This window comes from Cyprinus carpio, chromosome B22 (genome assembly GCF_018340385.1).
Source record: "Cyprinus carpio isolate SPL01 chromosome B22, ASM1834038v1, whole genome shotgun sequence".
Lineage (NCBI taxonomy): Eukaryota > Metazoa > Chordata > Actinopteri > Cypriniformes > Cyprinidae > Cyprinus > Cyprinus carpio.
Window position 1 is genome coordinate 35,027,033 of NC_056618.1, and position 22,480 is coordinate 35,049,512.

Consider the following 22,480-nt stretch of genomic DNA (forward strand, 5'->3'; position numbering starts at 1 on the left):
ACATTCAACTGATGCAACTGTGCTATTTTTACTTTCTTATATGCAGGTTTAAGCTGTTTTGTCAAACCATAGTTTCACAGGATTTGTTCCGTAGCTCTTGACCTCACAAGTGTAATGCCATATTGCATAAGCTACTGAGCAAACCCACCAAATTAGAAAACCCATACATATGAAGCTACATATGTGACGCTAACATTCAAAAGTATCAGTTTTCAAATGTTTCATGTTAAAATTGCACAAAAACATAATATTGTGCAGAGAGTTGTGTGAAAATAGAGTGTAATAGAGTACCATGGTCTCAAGATATAGAGACTACTACTAATGAATTAATCAGTGTGTTATATAATGCAAACTGGGATTGGGAAACATGGAATTATTTGTCAAACTCATTTGTTACTTTAGGGTTTAAGCTATTTTAAAAGAATTTAGGTACCCACCCTTTTCCTCAGGTTGTAGGTGAGCACCAGGTTTCTTGAGAAGTGTCCGGCGAAGGCTGTGTAGAACTCCAGAACCTTCTGTAAGGCGTCCCGTTTGATGATGTGAAGATCGCAGTAGGTCAGCGCACGGACGTTTGCACAGGCCTGAGCTAAATTCACCTCTTTCCAGAACACATCCCCGAACACATCCCCCTTTCCTGAGAGAGAAAAAGATAGGGGGACATTGAAGAATGAATTCCATTAGGCTTTCTAATACCTTCAGGGAATGTCCCGGATTCGTGCATAGGTGAGAATTTTCATGGATCGCAGGAAACTCAATATGCACTCCAGAATGAAACTGCTCGGGTTGAGAATGTCATTTCAGCAGAACGTTAAATAAGTTCATGAATGTAAATAAGACTGAAGCCTACTGTAATGTGGCAAATGTTTAACCCTTGCACAAATAGCTTTGACATTATGTAACACAGTAAAAGTGCAGAGACGTTTACCACTGGGAAATCGCGTTTCGCGTGAGACAAGCAACGGGTTCAAGTTGGTCACAAAAATTTGCAGTTTTGACAACCAGAAAGCTATTTGGTTTGAAAGGAACTTCTTTGGGATTTGTACCTCATACAGCATTAACTATTGACAATAGACTATGGACCTTTTTAGACTACCGTACAACCGGTGCAACATTGTGTCATATACACTCGTAAAAATAAAGGTGCTTCACGATGCCACAGAAGAATCTTTTTTGTCTAAATACTTCCATAAAGAAACTTTAACATCTGAAGAAACATTCTGTTTCACAAAAGCTTCTTTGTTTTGCAGAAGAAGGTTTTTCAGATTATAAAAAGGAAAGAAAGTGATGGTCCAATGCTGTATGCTTTTTTTTTCTGAGAAGTAATTTGAGTCTTAAGGGTTTTTTTTTGTTTAGTTTTTTTTTTTTTTTTTCATACAGAGAAAGTCAGTGGGCTTCAATGTCATTTGGTTCCCAATGCTCTCCTTCACAATATATTATTGTGTGTTTTGCTGAAGTAAGACGTGAAAAAAGTTTTGGATCAATATTAGGTTGGGTAAACAATGACAGAATTTTCATTTCTGGGGTGGACTGTCCCTTTAACAACGAACCAGTCAGCTGTGAGCCTTATTCTACACTTTAGCAATGGTAAATTAGTGAATAAGTGAAGGGTTTTATCTGCTTTAGTATCTAATTACAAAGATGTCGCGCATCTGTATGCCTACGGGGATGGTGTGGTGAATCACAAAGCGATCAAATGTGCTGAGCCACTTTAGCTGAAATGTGATGTGTCTATTTGTTGCTCAAATGTACAAAGATGACTTTTTGACAAGGCTTCAACTGTGCTTCTTTTGTACAAAATTCACATTCCTTCAATCTTTTAAAGAACAATTCACACTCGGCTTCACGCTAGAGCAGATCTCCTTCCCACGTATGGCCCTGCTCTGTTTCTAACCCTGCAATGACAGATTTACACCTCCAGTAAAATGACACACTTTGCTAGAGACCTGCCTCCCCACACGAGCTGCAATGCAAATATTTATCTCAGCATAATACTGGACCCCCACTGGACAGCAGATCTGTATCTGCCGTGTCTGTCCAGAGGGCAAACCCAGAGAGGTTCTCATGGCACTAGAAGCTTATTAGCAGCATTTGGAAAGGCTTTATTATTACTGTTTCTCATGCCATTCACCAGGTTTTTTTTTTATATATATATAATCTCAACACTGAACTGACACCTTTTGCCATACCCAGGTCAGTTTTGACCCAGATAAATGTGAGCTTATAAAACAGTGATAACTTAGTACTTCTCAGGTAAATCCATGGTAGCATTTTATTTTACAGTCCGGTTCCACATGTGCATACTGTGTTCTTATTATAGTAATTCACTAAAGAATTGGCACACTGCCACTGCTGCTCCCAAAAATCAATTTATTAAAATAAACAGGTTTTCGTCAAACCTTAGGGTCAAAATATATATATACAGAAATTTAAGGCAGATACTCGATTACAGACTATATATATACATGAATGCTTCTTTAAATTGTGTCTTGTTGAGCTGAGGTGTGCTATTAAATAACACACTGGCAAAACAAAAGGACTCATAACCAGATGTTATCTGAAATTATCCCCTCTTTTGACAAAATTTTAATTTGGGGGGATTTCAATATACTTGTGTGTTGACCGTCAAAGCCCTTGGTCAGAGATTTTTTTAATTTATTAGCGTCATTTGATCTTTTACAGTGTGTTTTTGGTCCAACTGATGATTATGGTCATGCCCTTGATCTTTTTTTAAACGCCCTTGAGGCGTTTACTCTGGGAGTTGTGTTGTTCTGCTTTTGTTAGATCTTACAGCAGCATTTGATACTGTTGATCACGATATATTTATTGCTCATCTCAAGGATCATGTTGGTGTTTAGGGCTTAACCCTAAAATGGTTCTATTCTTATCTGAAAGATAGGACTTTTTTAGTCAGTTTAGGTGATTACTCTTCTTCTGCTGCCCCTCTCGTCTGTGGGGTTCCTCAGGGCTCTATTCTGGGACCAATTTTATTTTCTCTGTATATGTTGCCATTGAGTTTTATTTTTGAAAAAATTGTGAGTCATTATCACTTGCATGCGGATGATTCACAGATTTATTTAACATTGAAACAGGACCATAAATGTGCTTTGCAGTCTCTGCATTAATGTCTGACAGAGGTTAAGTGCTGGTTGGCAAATAATTTTCTTCATTTGAATGACGATAAGACAGATATGATTTTATTTGGTAATAAGGGTTATGTTAATGATGTATATGACTGCCTGGGGCAGTTTCCTGGGAAGAAACTGTCCTGTGTAAAAAACCTTGCTGTCATCTTTGACTCTGAGCTCAAATTTGATTGACAAATTAATGTTGTTGTTAAAAATAGTTTTTTTTTCCATCTAAGGTCAATATCTAAGTTCAAGTCCATCCCCTTTTTTGAAGATATGGAGAAGGTTGTTCATGCTTTTATGTCATCACATTTGGATTATTGTAATGTGTTGTGTCTGCACAGCAAAATCCCCAGTGTTAATTTAACACTCTGAGTGTGGACTCATATAAACACTGAAGTAGTGTTATAAGTAACACTGAAGCAGTGTTAAAGTTAATGAGATAATTAGGTGATTAATTGAGTGATGATTGACCATTATTGAAGACACCTGATGTTAACAAGCAGAATCACTAAACGAGAAAAACACAATTTGTGTGTCACCATTATAGTGGTCAGTGTTTGCTTTAGTTGGGATCTTGACCCTTGACTTTTTAACATTATAACAGACAGATAAGCCGAGAGTAAAAATCATCAGGTTGTGATGATTATGTTTTAATGTAATCATTATGTGCCTTGAATCATTGAACTCATTCAGAGTCTTTTCTCTGAGTTATATTTCCTTGATTGAATATAACAACTTTTGATACCACAGTGAAAAAGTCTGTATCTGCTATACATTTTGTAAGGGTCCCTTGCAAGCTGTTCTGATTTCTTTTTCAAGATTTATTATTTTAGGCACACACAGACATCAAGAATCAGTGTATGAATCTCAACAACGGTGACAAACAGCATATTCAGATAAATAGATCAACTCTGAACATCACAAAACTAAATACTAAAACTCACATAAAAACGGCAAAAATGATGAGTTTTTATTGGCTATAACATGCTTTTTTGATGGTCACCATTGTTGTGATGCTCACGCTGATTCTTGATGTCTGTGTGTCTAAATAAAAACTTATTTATTTATTATGTAGCTGTAACTTTTAAAAATATCTGTCTGATTAGGCCAAAATACAACGTCTTGTATTTTTCATTTAACTTTTGTAATAAATAAAGACAATCCAACTCAAGTATTCAGACCCAAAACACAACCAACAACACAAGACCACATTTCCTCTGGTTTGTTTGTCTGTTAAAACTCAGTTACCACAGCCACACAAAACATAAAGTTAACCACTTAAGGGTCAAGATCCCAACTAAAGCTAATACTGACCACTATAATGGTGACACACAAATTGTGATTGTATTCTTTGGTGATTCTGCTTGTTAAAATCAGGTGTCTTCAATAATAGTCAATCATCACTCAATCAAACACCTAATTATCTCATTAACTTCAACACTGCTTCAGTGTTACTTTTAACACTACTACGTTGTTTATATGAGTCCACACTCAGAGTGTTAAATTAACACTGGGGATTTTGCTGTGTGGGTTTGAATCAGCCATCTCTCTCTCTCTCTCTCGTTTGCAGCTTGTACAGAACTCAGCTGCCAGACTTTTAACAGGTACAAAAGAGAGAGAGCATAATACTCCTGCATTTATCAAACTGCATCACCTATACGATTTCAAAGCATTGTTGTATGTTTATAAGGCTGTGCATGGTCTGTCACCTGACTATGTTACTGATTTAATTAGTCAGTCAATCCAGCAGAGATGCGCTCAAATGAACAACTACTCCTAATGGTTCCGTGATCTTGTCTAAAAGGTAGAGGGGATTGTGCTTTCTCTGTCGCAGCTCCTAGGCTCTGTAATGCCTTTCCTCTGTCAATTAGAACTTCTCCAACTTTGGGTGTTTTTCAGAGTATGCTAAAAACTAATTTGTTTTCTCTAGCTTTTAATAATGTTTTTTTTGTTTTTTTTGCTGTGTATGATATTTGTTGTTACTATTATTTTTATTTTAATACTATTATTATTTTTCATTTGTTTATATATATATATATATATATATATATATATATATATATATATATATATATATATATATATATATATATATAATATTATTATTATATATATATATATATATTTTTTTTTTTTTTTTTCTGTACAGCATTTTGGTTCCAGTCGTGGTGTTGAAAGTGCTTTATAAATAAAGTTTGAGTTGAGTTGAGATGAGATGCAGGAGCTACGGCATTATTACTTTTGCTAGTAAAAAAATACCTATACCAGTCATCTAAAATGGCCTGGTAACTGAGAAGTAACATGCTAAAATCTATTCAGACAACCTTTGCATCTGCACAGTAATTAAAACTACTCGTAGCAACCATATAACAAAGCAACCACTAAAACCCTTTAACAGTTGCGTTTGCATTAAAAACCACACAGCAGCAAGTGTAAACTGTCTTTAATGATAGTGATGGTAATTCCAAGTGAGACAAGCTCATTACTGATTCCAGCAATCATTTCAGGCTAAACTAACCACAAGCACAATCAGACTAGACATGAGCTAAACTGAAACTCATGAAACAGTACCCAAGAGACACATTCACCTGAAAGCAGTACACTGAGAGATAGTGAGACTAGCTTAGAGAGAGCAGCCCTGACTCAAGAGACGCTGTGAAATAATACACCAAGCCAACATCAACAGTACATTCATTTAAAAAGTTTCATTTTTAAGATTTTATTTAAAAAGTCATGTAATACATTATATAATTTGGAATTCCGGAAAAATCACACATTACACTTGTTTCCTTTGAACTGAAAAAGGAAATGTTCATCTTATTTGAAAACGACTTTCATGAAGTTTGATCCCGTAAACAGTTCTTGAACATGCTTGTTCTTCTAACATGTGCTAAAATTCTCTGACAGCAGCAGTATTCACTTATAATGTCATAGTCATGTGTTCTATTATCAGGATTGTCTAGATTTTAGAATGAGCTTGTTGATAGCTTTCACTGTATTGTATCGTTGTGCATGACTGAACTGATTGAATTAGCTGGACCAGTTCTCGATTTATGAACACAAGTCAATACTTTCATCATGTAAAACTCATAATTAATTATTTTAACAGGATCTTATTGCATGCATGTGGAAAAACATTTATTTTTAGCACTGATTTGGGCCACTGTTAAATGATGTTCTATTTCCAATATGTATTATTTGACATTTAGACATATATTGTTTACTTAAAGATCTGTAAAGTGTTACGGAAAGGGTCCAAAATATTTATGTGATCCGATCTACAACTAAATGTCTTATCTGAAAATGGTTAAACACAAGATATAAAAGCGAAAGTGATTCATATTAAACATCTATTTAGTTGTTTATTTTACATTGAAAATGGTGATCTAAAAGTAGCAACATACTATTTAACATAATTAACTAAACTAATTACATTTATTTATACCAACAGAACCCCTTTTTTATTGTTAAATCAGGTAGAAATGTGCATGAAACAAGTGGACAACACCAAATAAATCTTATTTGAATCTGTTTTCAAAGTGTTATATTTGATTTAGACTTTGGGAAACTTTTACTTTTAGCTTCACTACATTCCAAAGCAACGTTTTACTCAACTTTTTACCCTTTCATTCCTCATTATTGCAAATTGAAAAATCGCCACTGATTCTGAAATGCTAGAATGATGTCTAATTGGAAAACATGCTGATCTGAATTTGTTTACAAATCACCCGAAACAATTCATTTATGAATCAAACTGATCTGACTTCAGCTCTTCTTGAGTTTCTTCAATGATATGGTCAAAATAAACCAAGAAATGCAAGATCATCAGAGCTTGAATGTCCAAACGATGGTGCGAAAAGTTGCCAAATTTTAGTGTTGATTATTGTAAATGAAAATCATAAATTGTAATTTAAATCAGTACTTACTGTATACTTTTAACGTAGTATTATTTTATAAGGCAAAATAAAGGACCTGTGCATTAAACTATGCAGAGTATCTGCAGCATAAAATAATAATTTTGTTGCCAAAATCTTTAAAAGGGATACAAGCCAGAACCATTATCATTAAAGTTATCATTTTTTGCATAATTTTAATATACTGCATTACCAAATGTACTGAAAACATTTTGCCACTTTTATTTAAGAGAAAAATGTATGGAAAAAATTACCAGCAGCAACTGATTGACTGAGTAAATATTTATAATAATTATATTTTCAATATGGGCTCTAGTCAAGTGGTAGACCTCAGAGCACTGGTAGAAATACACTCACCCAAAATTGCAACGACTTCATCGTCCTGGATGACCTCCAGAGACCCTGACACCACGAAGCAGAGGCTGTCCACGCTTTCGCCCGCGTGGTAGATGAGGTCTCCCGGGGCGCAGTGGATGGTCTGAAACTCCATGGCAAGCGCTCTCAAACACCCGTCGCTGGCCAGTCGGAAAGCCGGGTGCTCTTTGAACACTTTCCTGTTGAGATGAACGCAGATGTCTGCTCGCATGTCTTTGGGGCAAATTTGCAACACCTGCAATAGAATTTTAAAAACAGTGAAAACAATCAGATTTTGATTCACAATGATCTTATTAGCATCATGTTAAAACAAAAACTGGAGGTTCTCCAAACCTTTCACAAATAATTTATGAGATTTTGAGAAGCCGTTGAAAGCCTTACGTAACAGTTAGACTGTGATCTTAAACATTAGAGGGTCATTATTCACAAATGCCACGGATGTTATGGCAAAGACCAAACAAATGACCTTTACAGTGAATGAAGAAAATAAGCTCCCTGGATAAAGATCTTCAGTCTGCGAGACACTGTGCCAAATACCTTATCTGTGTCAATTCCTCTGGACATGGACCACGTAGAGACGATATAGTCCATGACCCTCTCGCTGAGGCCCTGGGGAACCTGGTAGAGCTTCAGGAAGTCTCTCACGCTGTTTAACATCTCGTGGTAGCGGTTGGTGTTAGCGTACATTTGCTGGAAGATGGTGGTCACGTTACCAAAGATGGTGGCATAAAGGAGCGCTAAAAGAACGAAACACACTGAGTTTACGTCTGTGACTCAAAACCTATTGAGCTGAAGAATTACACTTTTGCATACTTTTAATACAGCACTTCATAAGAATACTTAAGTGTAAACTGAATGCAATTTAATTGAATGTAAATCACACTTAAATGAAAACATATTATAGTTTAATTTTATATTGAATGAACCTTTTGTGTAATTTTATAACTGCTCCAGTTATCTTTGAAATATTGTTAGAGTGCACTGATGAATACTGACAAGCATTAATGGAAAACTAAAGTAAAGTTTAATGTCATTTCTGTTAATAGTTTTGGTAACACTTTATTTTAAGGTGTCCTTGCTACACGTTACATGTACGTACTATTATAATAACTATTATAATTACATGCAATAATTCTAAGCTTTTCCATAATTCTAACCCCATATACATGTAGTTAATAAATATTATGCAGTACTTATTGTCTCATTACACTGTAACAAGGACACCTTAAAATAAAGTGAAACCAAACGTATTAGTGCTGGGCAACTATTAATCACCTCTGAAATAAAAGTTTTCTCAAATATATGCATGCATGTGTGTGTATTTATATAAAAATAATAAATATACACAGTACACACACATATATTATGTACACAAAAACTTTTATTTTGGATGCAATTAATCGTTGCACTAAATATTATGAGATGTATTTAGATATATTTGTAGATGCAGTTTAGTACATTTTAAACATCTAGTACATCTAAGTTTAGTACATTTTATTACATTTAATATATAAAAATATATTGATGTTATGTTGAGTAAACATATAACATTTGTTTTAGTGTGTTGACTAACATACTAAAGCACAAGTAAAATACTTTGTTATAATTTATTATACAATTTATAATTTTATAATTTATAATTGACTTGGTTATAACAAAACTGTAGATAGTTATTTTTTATTAAATTTAAAATAAATATATTTTAAAAGTCCTTAATCACAAACTTTATCATTACAAATTTGTAACTACAAATGTATTTATATAAGCGGCATGCAAAATTTCAATAGAAATCAATGACATTTAAGTATATTTTAGTTTACCATAAATGCTTGTCAGTAAATTCAGCAGGTTTATAGTTCAAAGATAATAGAAGTAAATATGAATTATTTATAAAGATGTACTGAGGTGCTACAGCTAATAGCACTTACTTTAATTTAATACATTTAAACTGTAAAACACACAACCTATAAAATGATGTATATAATATAAACTACAGAAAAAATGTAATAAATTGGGACAAAAAGTAGCAATAGTGCGTTCCCTTGCACTATATACTGGCGTGACGTCTGTGAATGTCTCTTGATGGAGAATATCTCAAATCAGACACTTAGTAGGATCCATTTGGGTAGTAATATTGTCTCTGTAGGCAGAACAGCGATCCTACGTGTCCTAGTCAAGGACAGACAGTAGGGTTGTAAAGAAACCGGACACTTGCTTGCTCTGCAACCTGCTAAACCTCTGACCTTAATGATCTCAGCTGCTATGCCCCAAAGCTGCTGATGTCTCTTTCAGGTCCATTAGTATGTCATATAGACCACAATATTGATCAGTCCTGAAGCTGCTCTTAAGTGTTTTTCCAGGTGAAGCTGAAATGCTCAACCTCAGCATGTTAAGCTGCATGTGTCTACAGTTTCTCCAGTGGACCAATGTAGTAGTGCAGCCTTTAATATAAAAGGTTAAAAAAAAAAAAAAAAAAAAAAAAAAAAAAAAAAGAATTTAATTACATTTAGAGTGAATAACCCAGGTATTGTGCCTCGATAAATGCAGTTATTCAGTGTTTTTTTTTTTTTTTACTGCTTAGCCTTCTGCATCTCACAAACACTACAAGCTTAATGGCCATGACATGTCGTTCTTGAATATCATCACTGCAGCCAAATGCAATTTTTGAGACCTCTCACCTCGCTCCATCAGCAATAAGACTAAATTACAGCCCTGCTTTATTGGATCAGTTACATTTCAGGCAATTGGCTTTCCAGTCACCCTCTGCCGCCTCCTGAGGCCTTCCTTCTCACCAGAGGTGATATTAATCAATCCCAGCTCAGCATGTGCAGAATGTTAAAGATGATACACGTCTGGTGATGGGAAATATCCCATGTAAGGCAGTGGATAGCTGATTTGATTTTGATACTAGTGGTGGGCATCTATACTGTGCATTTACCCAGAGATGTATCTGTAAGTATTTGATATTAAGTACTTGCACTAATCTTTTGTACGCAGACTAGCTGCCATTGAAAACTGAACAAATTGCTGTTATTGGGAAAGACTGGTGTACTGTATAGTGGAACATAAAGTAATGCAAAAAAATACAAAGTCAAAATGAGGATGTCCTTATTAAGGGGTTTTGTTAGACACATTTGCCAAGAAATTTCACAACTTGCCACTATAAGCTTGCATGTCACTTGGATTCCTATCCTATTAGAATAACAAAATAATACTTTATATGATTTGTATAGTGAAAGTGAAAGTCGTGACATTTGTCAAGTATGGTAACCCATATTCTGAATTGGTGCTCTGCATTTAACCCATCCAAGTGCACACACACAGCAGTGAGAAGTGAACACACCGTGAACACACACCCGGAGCAGTGGGCAGCTATATCCAGCGCCCGGGGAGCAACTGGGGGTTCAGTGCCTTGCTCAAGGGCACTTCAGCCATGGGTATTGAGGGTGGAAGAGAGCGCTGTTCATTCACTCCCTCCCACCTACAACTCCTGTCAGCACCGAGACTCAAACCTGCGACCTTCGGGTTACAAGTCCAACTCTCTACCCATTTGGCCACAGCTGCCCCACCACATGAAATAGATAAAATAGATGCTCCCAAAAACACTCTTCTGGATCCACATATTTTTTTGTAAACTTCAGATTAATAGTAGTATCATGTACTTTAAATACTTCCAAGCTTTCACAATTAGCACTTGCTTAAAGGGTCTTTTCGGCAGATACCAGCGGGCCACTGGAATCACCTTAACTTCCTCCTCCATAATGACAGTGATTTTGTTACCAGTGTTGGGGATAACGCATTACAAGTAACTTGAGTTACATAATTAGATTACTTTAAGTAACTAGTAAAGTAACACATTACTTTTCCATTTAGAAGGAAATATCTGAGTTACTTTTTCAAATAAGTAACGCCAGTAACTTTGTTTCCCATGCATTGACTGACATCTCTCGTGTTGCCATGTTGAGAGAAATCAGGAGTAAACGCAAAGGCATTGTGTGTGCTGTGTGAACGTGATGTTACTGTAGTTCTAGACTAAAGGCTCCGTTATACTTAAAAAACAAAGTTCGCTGGAGGCGGGGTGTAGATTAATGTAAACGTGTAGCAACGCTAGCGCCTATCCCATAAACAAAACAACAATGCAATGAAGAAGTGTAGGCAAACTAGGTGTGAGACGGGCCCCAATGGTCAGAATATTATAGACAAAAGAATAACGATTAGCAGCAGTTCAGAGTCAAGTATCATGTTTGCAATACAAAAGAACCGTTCCATAATCAGTCCTTTATGGGAAGTGTGAATGTCTCATAGTCTGAAAACTTTAGCATGATGTGGAAAGAAAAATATTGGAGTCACTTTGTTACTTTATTTTATTAGTGTTCATTTATTTTATTGAACTGGATAAATTGTTACACCTTTTTATATTTTATGTGGTGTCATGATTTACTTTTTGCATAACTTCGGGTTGTTGACACCAAGCTTCGTTGCAATTACTTTCTAGGAATTAAATACTTTCTCTGAATCTTTAAATTCTCTCCGCAACCGATCATACAGGTGCGGATATATTTGTGCAGCTCAGCTATTCGACACTCCAGTGTATTCAGGAGATGTTGCTCTCCTTTAGGATTTCCACAGAATGAGGAACAAACTGGGGGAAAAAAACTCTTACGTCAAAAAGGTGGAGTTCCAGAACACACACACCGACTGCATAACCCCCACGGACCAATGGCTGCGCCCTCTACTGTACAGACGTGAATTTACATTTCCTTCAGCCTGAGGCGTATTTGTTTCACTTTTGGTGTGAAAGGGCTTTAAGATTTGTAAAAGAATAACTTTTTTATATTAAAAACAATCAAGCAAGTCCTGCCCAGATTTAAAAAGTAACTCAAATGTAACAGAACACATTACTTTTCATAAAAGTAACGTAATTAGTTACTTTTTAGGGAGTAACGCAATATTGTAATGCATTACTTTTAAAAGTAACTATTTATTTGTATTAACATTTTGAAAATATGAATCCAAAAATTTGTCAGAATTTCTCTGTGCTGATAGCCTAGTGAGCAAGTGTGCTGATATATAACGCCCTTGTGTTACAGGTGTCCCGAGTTTGAATCCCAGCTCGAGGGGATTTTCCTGATCCTTCCCACTTTGCTTCCTGTCTGCTCTTCACTGTCGTATCATAATAAAAGGCAAAACACCAAAAACAAATCTTAAAAATGTCCGAAGTGATTTAAAAATATTTTGTGTCAATTTCTGTAACACTGTACCAGCTGGGTGTGTTGTAACAAATTTACTGTGACAAGTAAACTTTTTATCCGTAGTGAATGTGAAAATGTAGCATGAAGTGACGCAATCTCAGCCAGTCGTTTTAATGTCAGATATACTGTATATTTATCTGAAGCAGTTTTTTGGACCAATGAGAATTCATGCATGGGCACTACACTTTTCATTCCACTGACTTCCATTTACACATATGCAAATGCAGGAGACAGAAAACACAAGCTTGTTTGAATTCCTCTGTATTGCAAAGTTTTAGTTTGGTGCATCTGTATGTGAATATGTGTTGCCAGTAGAAGACTGAAGTGGCCTCTTAACTGAATTAAAAGAATGCAAACTTAAATCTGCAGGATTGCAGCATTGGAGTACAGTAAGATTACATATATTTACATTTTAGAAGCATTTTAAGTTAAATTCTGCTTTATAAAAAGACACCGGAGAGCATGACCTCATATTACGACATATGCAGTTTCCACAGAAATCTTGCGTGCTCAAAGTGTGACTGTGGCTTTTCTCTGCAGTTGCACCTGCCTGGTGTAACCATATCAGTGGTTATTTCTAGAAATGTTTTGTATGTGAGTGTCACAGTCTGAAAGAATGGCTCTCTGTGTGGACACTGATCACTCATCACATAGACCACTGAGAGGAAGGCCTGTCACTGGGACAAAAGTAAGTATTCATCACAGCCAGAGACTGTAAACTGCATAAAGTCTAAAAGAGAGCACACTAATACACCTACGATGACAGCATGCATTTATGACACAGCACTCAGAGCTAAACATCATGATTAGTAAAAGCATGAATTAAGAAATTACTTTGTTACTGTACTACAGTATTGCACTGTATTTTATTTTCAGAACCTTTACTTTTACTTACATTCCAAAGCATAATATCGTACTTTCACTCCAATACATTTCATAAAAACTAGTGTTGTCAAATGGTTAATTGCGATTAATCGCATGCAAAATAAATGTTTTTGTTTACATAATATGTGTGTGTGGTGTGTTTATTTATTATTTATATATAAATACACACACATGCATGTATATATTTCTGAAAAAAATTTGTTTATAGATTAAATATATTTATATATAATTTATATGAATATAAATATATACACGTAAATACCAGAAAATATTTTCAAAACACATGCTGTATGTGTGTGTAAGTCGACAATATCGCTGGAAACTAAGAACATTTAGAAAATTTTTGTCCATAATGAAAGTCCAAAACATCACTGGACCACACTGACATTTATTGCATGTATTTTTCATTATATCAACAGATAAGAATCTAAGCACATTTATCAGGAAATCACTCATGATCATTTTCTATTTATATTAGGGCTGTTTTACCACATACTGTACTATTTTTCACCATGTGGAAATGAAAATCAGTCATGAGGTAAAATCACAGCTGGCTAGAAGATGAAAATGAAAGATCTGTCGTCTGTTTGACGAAAAAAAGGAACTGAACTTTTTTTCTGGTTCAATAGATATAAATTCAACGGTCCACTTCCTAATAGTTTTAATTATACATATGTTGCAAAAACTGAAAACCACCATGCAATAGCCTATTTTTATTAAAATTTCAGATAACTTTTCTATTTGCACCAGCAGAGGCTGGTGGTTTATATGGAAATGTGGAAACTTCACAGGACCCCCTGTGAATGTTTCTGATTTCTGTGGCTTTGGAAGCCAGTATATATTTTGTCTGGGATTCATTGCATAGTCACTTTGGAGAGAGGTACATTTAAAGAGATTTGGAAAGTGTTTCAATGACATTAGAGCCATTATACAACTTGCTACAACTTGCACATGAGCCTTTTTGAGTTGTCATCTCTGGTAAATAGTGATTTGTTTGTTAAATATTCATCAAGTTATTTGTCAAATTTGAATCTATAAACAAATGTGAGTTATTTTAATTAGATTTAAGCTGATTCCTTTCAGTGGACCTGTCGAATCACCGCAAATCACACAGAATGAATCTGTGAATTTTATAATGCAGGCTTAAAATTAGGGGAAAAAAATTAGGCTTTCTTAATCGAAGGCAGCATTTTACAACAACATTCAAAATAGCCGACATCCAAAATGGTCCACGTATCAGATATGTTGCACCAAATCTAAAGACATAAGTCTGTTGATTATTGGTCAACAGAAGGCGGCTGAGATATGTATAATTTTGCCTCATATAATAACATTTTGTTCTCAGTTTCTGCTTTAACATCCTGCCAGGGCAGGTCCCAATTCACAACAAAGTCACATCATGATGACGGCCCTGTCATCAGAGCGCAGTAATGCATTAGCAGCCTCCACAGAGACGAGACAAGACACTTTCTCATGCAAAACAAGCTGTTGAAAAGATGTACCAGACTCTGTAGTTACTGATATTACCACAGTCAGAAACAAAAGTTTGTTCCTCAATTGGTTACATCATTTACGTCCTGTGCTGTGTTGTATAGTAGCTACAGGTCATGTGTGATCTTGTGTTTTCACCCTAACCAGTTACCAGAAGCTACTGAACAACAAGTGACAAGTGAAAATATTTCTAGCACGTTTGGTATTTCTGTTGTGTAGCTCTGGATACTCCTGTCCACAATGAAATATTACTGGTCTTGCTCCATATATTGCCATATATGAAACATCAAATATCTTCTTATTGGTTATGATTGTTTGGCTGTACACAGCATTTATTTATTTTTTTCAGAGTGAACAGACAAATTTATTTCTGAAAGTCACAAAAAAACTCAAAGTATTCTCTGAAGCACTTTGAGTGCATATTTAAACAAACCAAACAGCATTAATGACACCCCACCCACTCTCAGAGGGGCTTTGTTAATGAAATAATCATCACTTTAATGGTTTCTGTGTTCTCACTGAAGTGTAACAAGCTTCTAATGAGCCTCCAGGGTGAGAAGAGACCAAGAAAGAAGTAACAAACAGAGAAGAGAGGCTGTCAGGACCCCCCCACCACCACCCCCACACCTCCACCTCCACTCTCTCTATTTATGGCTGTCTTTTCAGTGTAATTATACATGTACTGTAAGTGCTGAGTAATATTAATTAGCTACATGTACTTACTATGTGGTTTGGGTTCGGATTAGGGTTTGGTTTAGGGTAACTTGCATGTAATTATGCATCATTTATTGTTATTATAATAGTAAGTACATGCAACGTGTAACAAGGACACCTTAAAATAAAGTTTGGCTCTCAGCTTGTGTGTGTGTGTGGTGTGTGTGTGTGTCTGAGAGAGAGAGAGAGAGAGAGAGAGAGAGAGAAGTTTTAGTCCTGTCCTGTATTCAGACACACTCTTGCAGTGGCCCTAATTTTGCTGCTCCCATTTAAAGCCTGACTTTCCCATCATTCACACACAGCATCCCAGAAAAAAAACACTGATCACTGATATTTAATGTATTTATTAATCTATTAATCTATTTATTAGTTTGTTTGTTCACATTTCATTCCATAATCTATACTTATTTAGAGAGAGAGCTTAGCATAAAGAACATAAAGCTTAAATTAATTTCCCCTTCTCATTATTGTAATGCAAAAGGCTTTATTTTCTTAAACTGGAGTATAATAACATCTTCTCCCTGTGCGTGTGTGTGGCTAAAGCGCTGTCACACTGACTGAATGTGTGCCTGCTGTGTTTCCTGTGCATCAGCAGGATCACACTGTGATCTTCTGTCTTTCTGTCAGTCTCCCCCCACTTTTATGACACTCTGCATCACCGTCACCCTCAGGCGGCCAGCAGCATCACTGATGTCTCGAACGGGGCAAACCCACAGAGAACCAGCACAGCCACACTAAGAATGTTGAGAAAAACAAACACCTTCACCTCAGAGACTCCAGATACAAATATGCACCTACTTTAAGAATAGCCTACACTATGAGATGCAATACCAACAAGACAATCTTTTCTCTGTTTAGCTAATGGTGATACAGTGCAGCTGCATTAGCAACATTTCAGTCAAATTTTCAGTCAAAAGTCGTAGTTAATAGTTGGTTAATAGTGAGAATTGGAAGTTACTGAGTCAGTAAAAAGTCTGTTGGGGGAGCATCACAACAAAGTGTTAACAGATATTAAACAGAAAGTCTATTCATACTTCTGGCTGACATGTACACAAAATGTCTAAAGGGGACATCAAATTAAATTGCTACCAGTACATGTTGTTAATTAGAATTACTCTGTAATTATTGTGGCTGTGAATCTTTGGGTAGGCAGAGATTCGATTCGATTCATGATTCATAGGTTTTCGATTCAATTCAAGAACGTTTTTTTTGCAAATTCAGAACGATTCAGTTCATTTTGATTCACAATTAAATTTGATTTGATTATAACGATTCGATTCACAGGATTATTTAAATGCTTCCCCTAAATTCTTTAAATGCTTAGTCAGGGGGCAAATTACACCAGCCTTTATGGTTAGAGAACCATAGGTTAGAAAAAAATTAATAAATACCTTTTGTCCATTGTTAGATGCTAGTTTAATGATGCTATGGCATGACATTGCATACGTAAAAACGTATGTTTGCCAAGATTTTAAAAAAGAGCTTTAAAAGTATTATGTATAAGCTAACATTTTTTCACACCAGGGGCGTAGCCATCATTTCAGAAGTGACAGAAATGTCAAATACAATCATTTTATGTATGTAGCCTATGTATTAACATAATTAAGATTATTTTAATTTTATCAAGCGATTCTCTTCTTTTTTATTACTATTAATTTATTGTATGAATTAAAATACACTGCTCGACAATAATAATTCGTAATCTATAATTTTTTCCTAATGGCAATTTTATGATTGTTTTATATAGGCTACTACATTTAATTGGCTATTATTTTAATTTTCTGCAAAGGATAAGGTAGAAAATATATTTTATAGTTTCTGTACTGTAATAAATGATGTCAATTAGCACTACATTATTCATAAATTTTATTTACTTATTGTGTTTTTTTTTAACGTTTAATCAGTTCATTCTGCTTTTAATCAGTTTAGCTGCAGATAAAGGCTGGCACGTCTATGAGAGCGAGATCACTTCTCTTTCAGTGTGAAAACTTCATCATCTCAATAAAATGCTATAGTAGCTATTTAACTTTTCCTCTCCATTAGCGAATGATGATCCTGAAAGAAAACGTGCCAGATGTCTGTCTGCTAAAGCAACAAACGCTACTTTCATGAATCTGATTATCAGATAAACCTCGCGCTCTTATTTCAAGATCGTTGTTAATGCTGTTGTTATTTTAACAGTTTCCTTCGTACATTCGGTTTATCAGCATTGTTAAAACACATTTATCATTCAATGGAACTGTGTGTATGATCCTTTTTACACTGCACGTTGGACCCGGAAAATTGCCGGAACATTGCCAGGTAGCCTTCTGTGTGAACGCAAACACGTCCCGGGATTGATTCCGGTATTGATCCCAGGTTGGGGACCTAGTAACATTGCCGGGTTCAGTCCCAGAACGAGCGCTGTGTGAACAAAAGCCAGAACTAATGCCACTCTCTTTTAGAGTGTTATGAAGGTAGTTCAACATTCGCGATGAAACAAATATGTGCAAACTGAAACGAAGCAGAGATCAGTTAGTTCCTCACTTTCCGTGCTAAAGCTGAGATCGTTTGCTAGCCTTCTGTGTGAACGCAAACACGTTCGCCTTCGACTCGTACATTATACGTCACACCCTGATATCACGTGTCTTCACGGGACCTTTACGGGTTGTGTGTGAACGCACGCACATATTCCGGGTAATCACTGGCAGTGTGAAAGGGGCAAAATCTAGCGACCCGGGAACAATTGCCGGAACACATTACCCGTGTATTTTCCGGAATCGCAGTGTGAAAGGGGCTTTAGACACTTACATTTCTGCTCCGTCCATGCAATAAATACGCAGCTTTCGACTGCTCAGGTAACGCCGTCGGTAAGATGCAGAGAGCCATTGACAAACTACAGAAAACTAAAACTACTTCACTTTAGCATTTCTGGCCACGAGTCCTAAGGAGAGATCACACATCAGCTGCATCAGAGATGAACGGAGCGCGAGCGCAATCCTGTGACAGTCACAGGTGGTAAACAGTGGAGCGTGTGAAGGATAGATGTGAGGCATGAACACTGTTCAAGGTCTCCATTAATTTGTGCGTGTAGTAATTTAATATGTATATATTATGAAAGCATTGAATCGCTATAGAAATCGCGATTCATTCGATTCTTAGCGTTTTAAATCGATTACTGTCCGAGATCGGCGATTCACGATTCAAAAATCATGTTTCAAGATCGATGCATATGCATCGTCAGGGTTTGTAATCGATGCATCTAGAAAACGAGTGAATCGTTACACCCCTAGTAATTATGTTTTTTAATGATTGATGAATTTGAGTGTTAAAGTTTTTACTGTGGTAATCAAGAACATGCCACAGATGCAGCCCAGTGGCATTTAATCTGGACAATTGCTTTAAAATCAAGCAGAGCACCTTTAAATTATGCCAGTGCAGGAAAGTAGAGCTTTCCCAGAACTAAGCACTCATGTAATTCTTTACAGTGTTCTCCAGGCCGCTGTCTGGACTGAATGCAATCTAGATCACCACTGGCTCTATATAGAACTGATATTCCACTGAGAGCGAGAGAAAACACCTGCACTCCGAACCTTTACAGCAATCGCAGTGACCCTCAACATCTTTTCAGGGTTTTTTTCTGAACTATAATTGATAGATTGAAATCTTTTACTGACTGTTGTTGTTTAAGGAAATTGATTCATAGTCTTTAGTCAGTTTTTGATGTTCTAAAATATACAGGTTATGTAGTGCCACAATCAGGAAATCTGGATTGTACTTACAGCCAATCATCATCATGGCCACGGCGAAGATCTTCTCTGCATCCGTGGTGGGAGCGATGTTCCCGAAGCCGATACTGGTCAGGCTGGTCATGGTGAAGTACAATGATGTGATGTAGACAGAATCTTTGCTGGGACCCCCTTCCCACTTTTCCGTGCCGCTTACATTGAAGTGATACGGTGTGCCGACGGCTTCTCCCAGAAGATACAGCCAGCTGTTCCTTCGGAGCAAGTTTCTATCTTCATCTATGACCTCATAGTCTCCAATGCTGTACCAGATGCAGGCCAGCCAGTGGGCAGCCAGGCCGAACACACAAACCAGCAACACCAGCACCGCTGCACCGTATTCAATGTAATGATCCAGCTTCAGGCCGGCAACAACGCACCACCCAGAGAGCACGGCCGAGACGCAACAAACGCACCACCTTCAGAGAGCTGAAGAGGCTGCTGATGCCCTGCAAGAAAGAGAGAATATGTTGACGAATAGCTGAATCAGAAGATGATATCAACCATAGTGAGTATGTAAAACATTGTGAGTTGCTAAATGGATTGTATTTCTCTTCTAATATTTTATTTTTGTTTCCTATTTACGTTTTACAATAAGTCATTTCATGTTGCATTTTTACTGGCTAGTCAGTAAAGGTAGGTCGTAGTAGCAAACACACAGTGAGATGTTCATCCTGAATTTCTGACAATTTTCAAAATACATTTTTGGTTGCAAGACTGTGGCAACAGCCATATTTGAACCTCTGTCACAGTATGATGCAGGACCACCGATTAAGTGTAAAGACATAAAAAACTGCCATGACTTTTTCACATTGGTCATCTTTCATCTGGGACAGATCATTATCGTACAGTGTATACCAGCATGAAAGTGAATCACAGATGGCAACCAGTTATTGGTTCTCAAAATCTTGTTCTGTCATTGTATGCTAATGCACTGGGTTCCCATTTAAAGGGGTCATGAACTGAGAAACCAAAATTCCCTTGATCTTTTGACACAAGAGGTCATTGTACTATAAACACATACTTGTAAGTTTCAGAACTCAAAACTTTCTTGTGAGTCTAAAAACAGCTTTTATTGAAGCTTGTGGAATGTTCTACTCTATGATGTAATAGTGTGGATAAGCAATGCCTCCACAGAAGATCAACGCCTGCTTCTACATCACTGCCTGTTTAGCCACGCCCACCAATTCTACAGCACTGCCTTTTTAGATCCAACCACTGATTCTTCATCACTGCCAGTTTAGCTCCGCCCACAGATTCTACATCGCTGTCAGTTTAGCCCTCGCCCACCGATTCTACATCACTGCCTGTTTAGCCCCGCCCACCGATTCTACATCACTTCTTGTTTAGCCCCGATTCATGCATTTAGTGTAAATAAAAAGAAAGGCAGATGCCAGGTCTATGCAGAAGCCAAACAATAAAGATGCTTCGAAGACAACAAGATGCTGTGCAGTGACAAGTTGTAGAAAAACAGACTTTGCATCACCTTCCTTCTGATCCCAACGTTAGGATATAGTGAATAGACTTTATTTTTAATGACGATACTGGATCTGACATCAACACTGTGAGCTGAGATCTGTTTTCATTACATGATCACTATCGCTTTGTGTATTCTTACAGATCATTTGATATGTACAGTATTGAGTTATTTATGCATTTTAACCTAAATTGCAGCAACATCCATCTGTGAAGGCTGTCAAAACATACACAACTATTAGACAATCATATCAGTGGGTGTTTACTTTAGAGTCTACAATCCTCCACGCCTATTCAAACAGAGCATTCTGATCAGGGGGTTTAAAAACAGGACAGAAAATAACCTATTACTTCTAAATTATTATGTTTTTTGAACAGTACACAATAAAATACAAAGACAGTTCATGGCCCCTTAATAATAAATAGTTTGGTAACACTTTATTTTGATGGTGTCCTTTAGACATTTGGTTGACAATAAGTAACTTTGTAACAGTTATTAGAGTATTAGTAGACTGTCTGCTTAATATCTGCCAGCACTTTATTCCCATGCTCCTCCATGAAAGATTCTACTGACTTATAAGTAACATTGCAAGTACATGTCAACTTATTCTACTAAACCTAAATTATATTTTAATTACTCTAAACCAACCAGTTTTAATTTTATGTAGAATTGGAAGTAGATCCTCAACCCTGTATCAGAGTGGCTGGGCTTTAACTGTACTCTGCCAGCAGCATCAGCAAGGAAAGAATGGATAACTGATGTTGACGTGCCCAGCACAGACGTCTTCAGCTACTGCTGTGGGAAAGAGGACCGTGTGTGTGTGTGTGCTGTAATCTCTTGCTCTGACACTTCTGTTCTGCTGCAGGCTCTGCTACTGTGGCCTGACAGCTATGTAAAGCCCCAGAAACTAAAGCTCTGAGTGTGCACTTCCTAACGAGGGATTAAATGAACGAGTCTGTGCTAAAATCAAGACCAAGGACAGCACCTGACAGGTTGTGTGTGGTACTTAAAGTTAACATGAAATTGAAAGTCACCCAATTTACTTTCTCACTACCAGTTCCTTTTCTCAGTGTGTACACATTATACATCTGTGCACATTATTTTAAAGAAAATTAAAATTAAAATTTAATGTCTAATAACTTGCTAGAAAAAAATCTGGTAAAAATTTCTGGTAACACTTTATTTTGGTAGTTGTTTTTATGTATTTTTATATTTGTAACTTTGTGTAAACAAGCAGTCATTAGACTATTAGTAGACTGTCATCTTAATATCTGGTAAAACCTTATTTTGATGCTCCCCCAACAGACAGTTGAGAACAGTATAAACTACTAGACTGTTCTACTAAAAAACATGACACAATCTGTAGCTGGTAAATGTTTATGGCACCTAGACATTTTACGATATACAAGAGTCAGTGCAAGAGTGTCCTGTTCCAACATCTCAATGCCATTAAAGTGCTGTTTGTACAGAGCGAACACAA

At 36.4% G+C, this 22,480-nt stretch overlaps 1 protein-coding gene across 1 annotated transcript in view; it reads right to left on the bottom strand.

Moving 5' to 3' along the window:
• Nucleotides 1–22,480, bottom strand: part of LOC109059041 (potassium voltage-gated channel subfamily H member 1) — a 40,489-nt gene that overhangs the window by 12,009 nt on the left and 6,000 nt on the right. Inside the window, 5 exon segments of the mRNA XM_042748850.1 lie at nucleotides 438–634; nucleotides 7,400–7,652; nucleotides 7,955–8,154; nucleotides 19,521–19,884; nucleotides 19,886–19,972. Of these exon segments, the coding sequence (XP_042604784.1) occupies nucleotides 438–634; nucleotides 7,400–7,652; nucleotides 7,955–8,154; nucleotides 19,521–19,884; nucleotides 19,886–19,972 (1,101 nt within the window).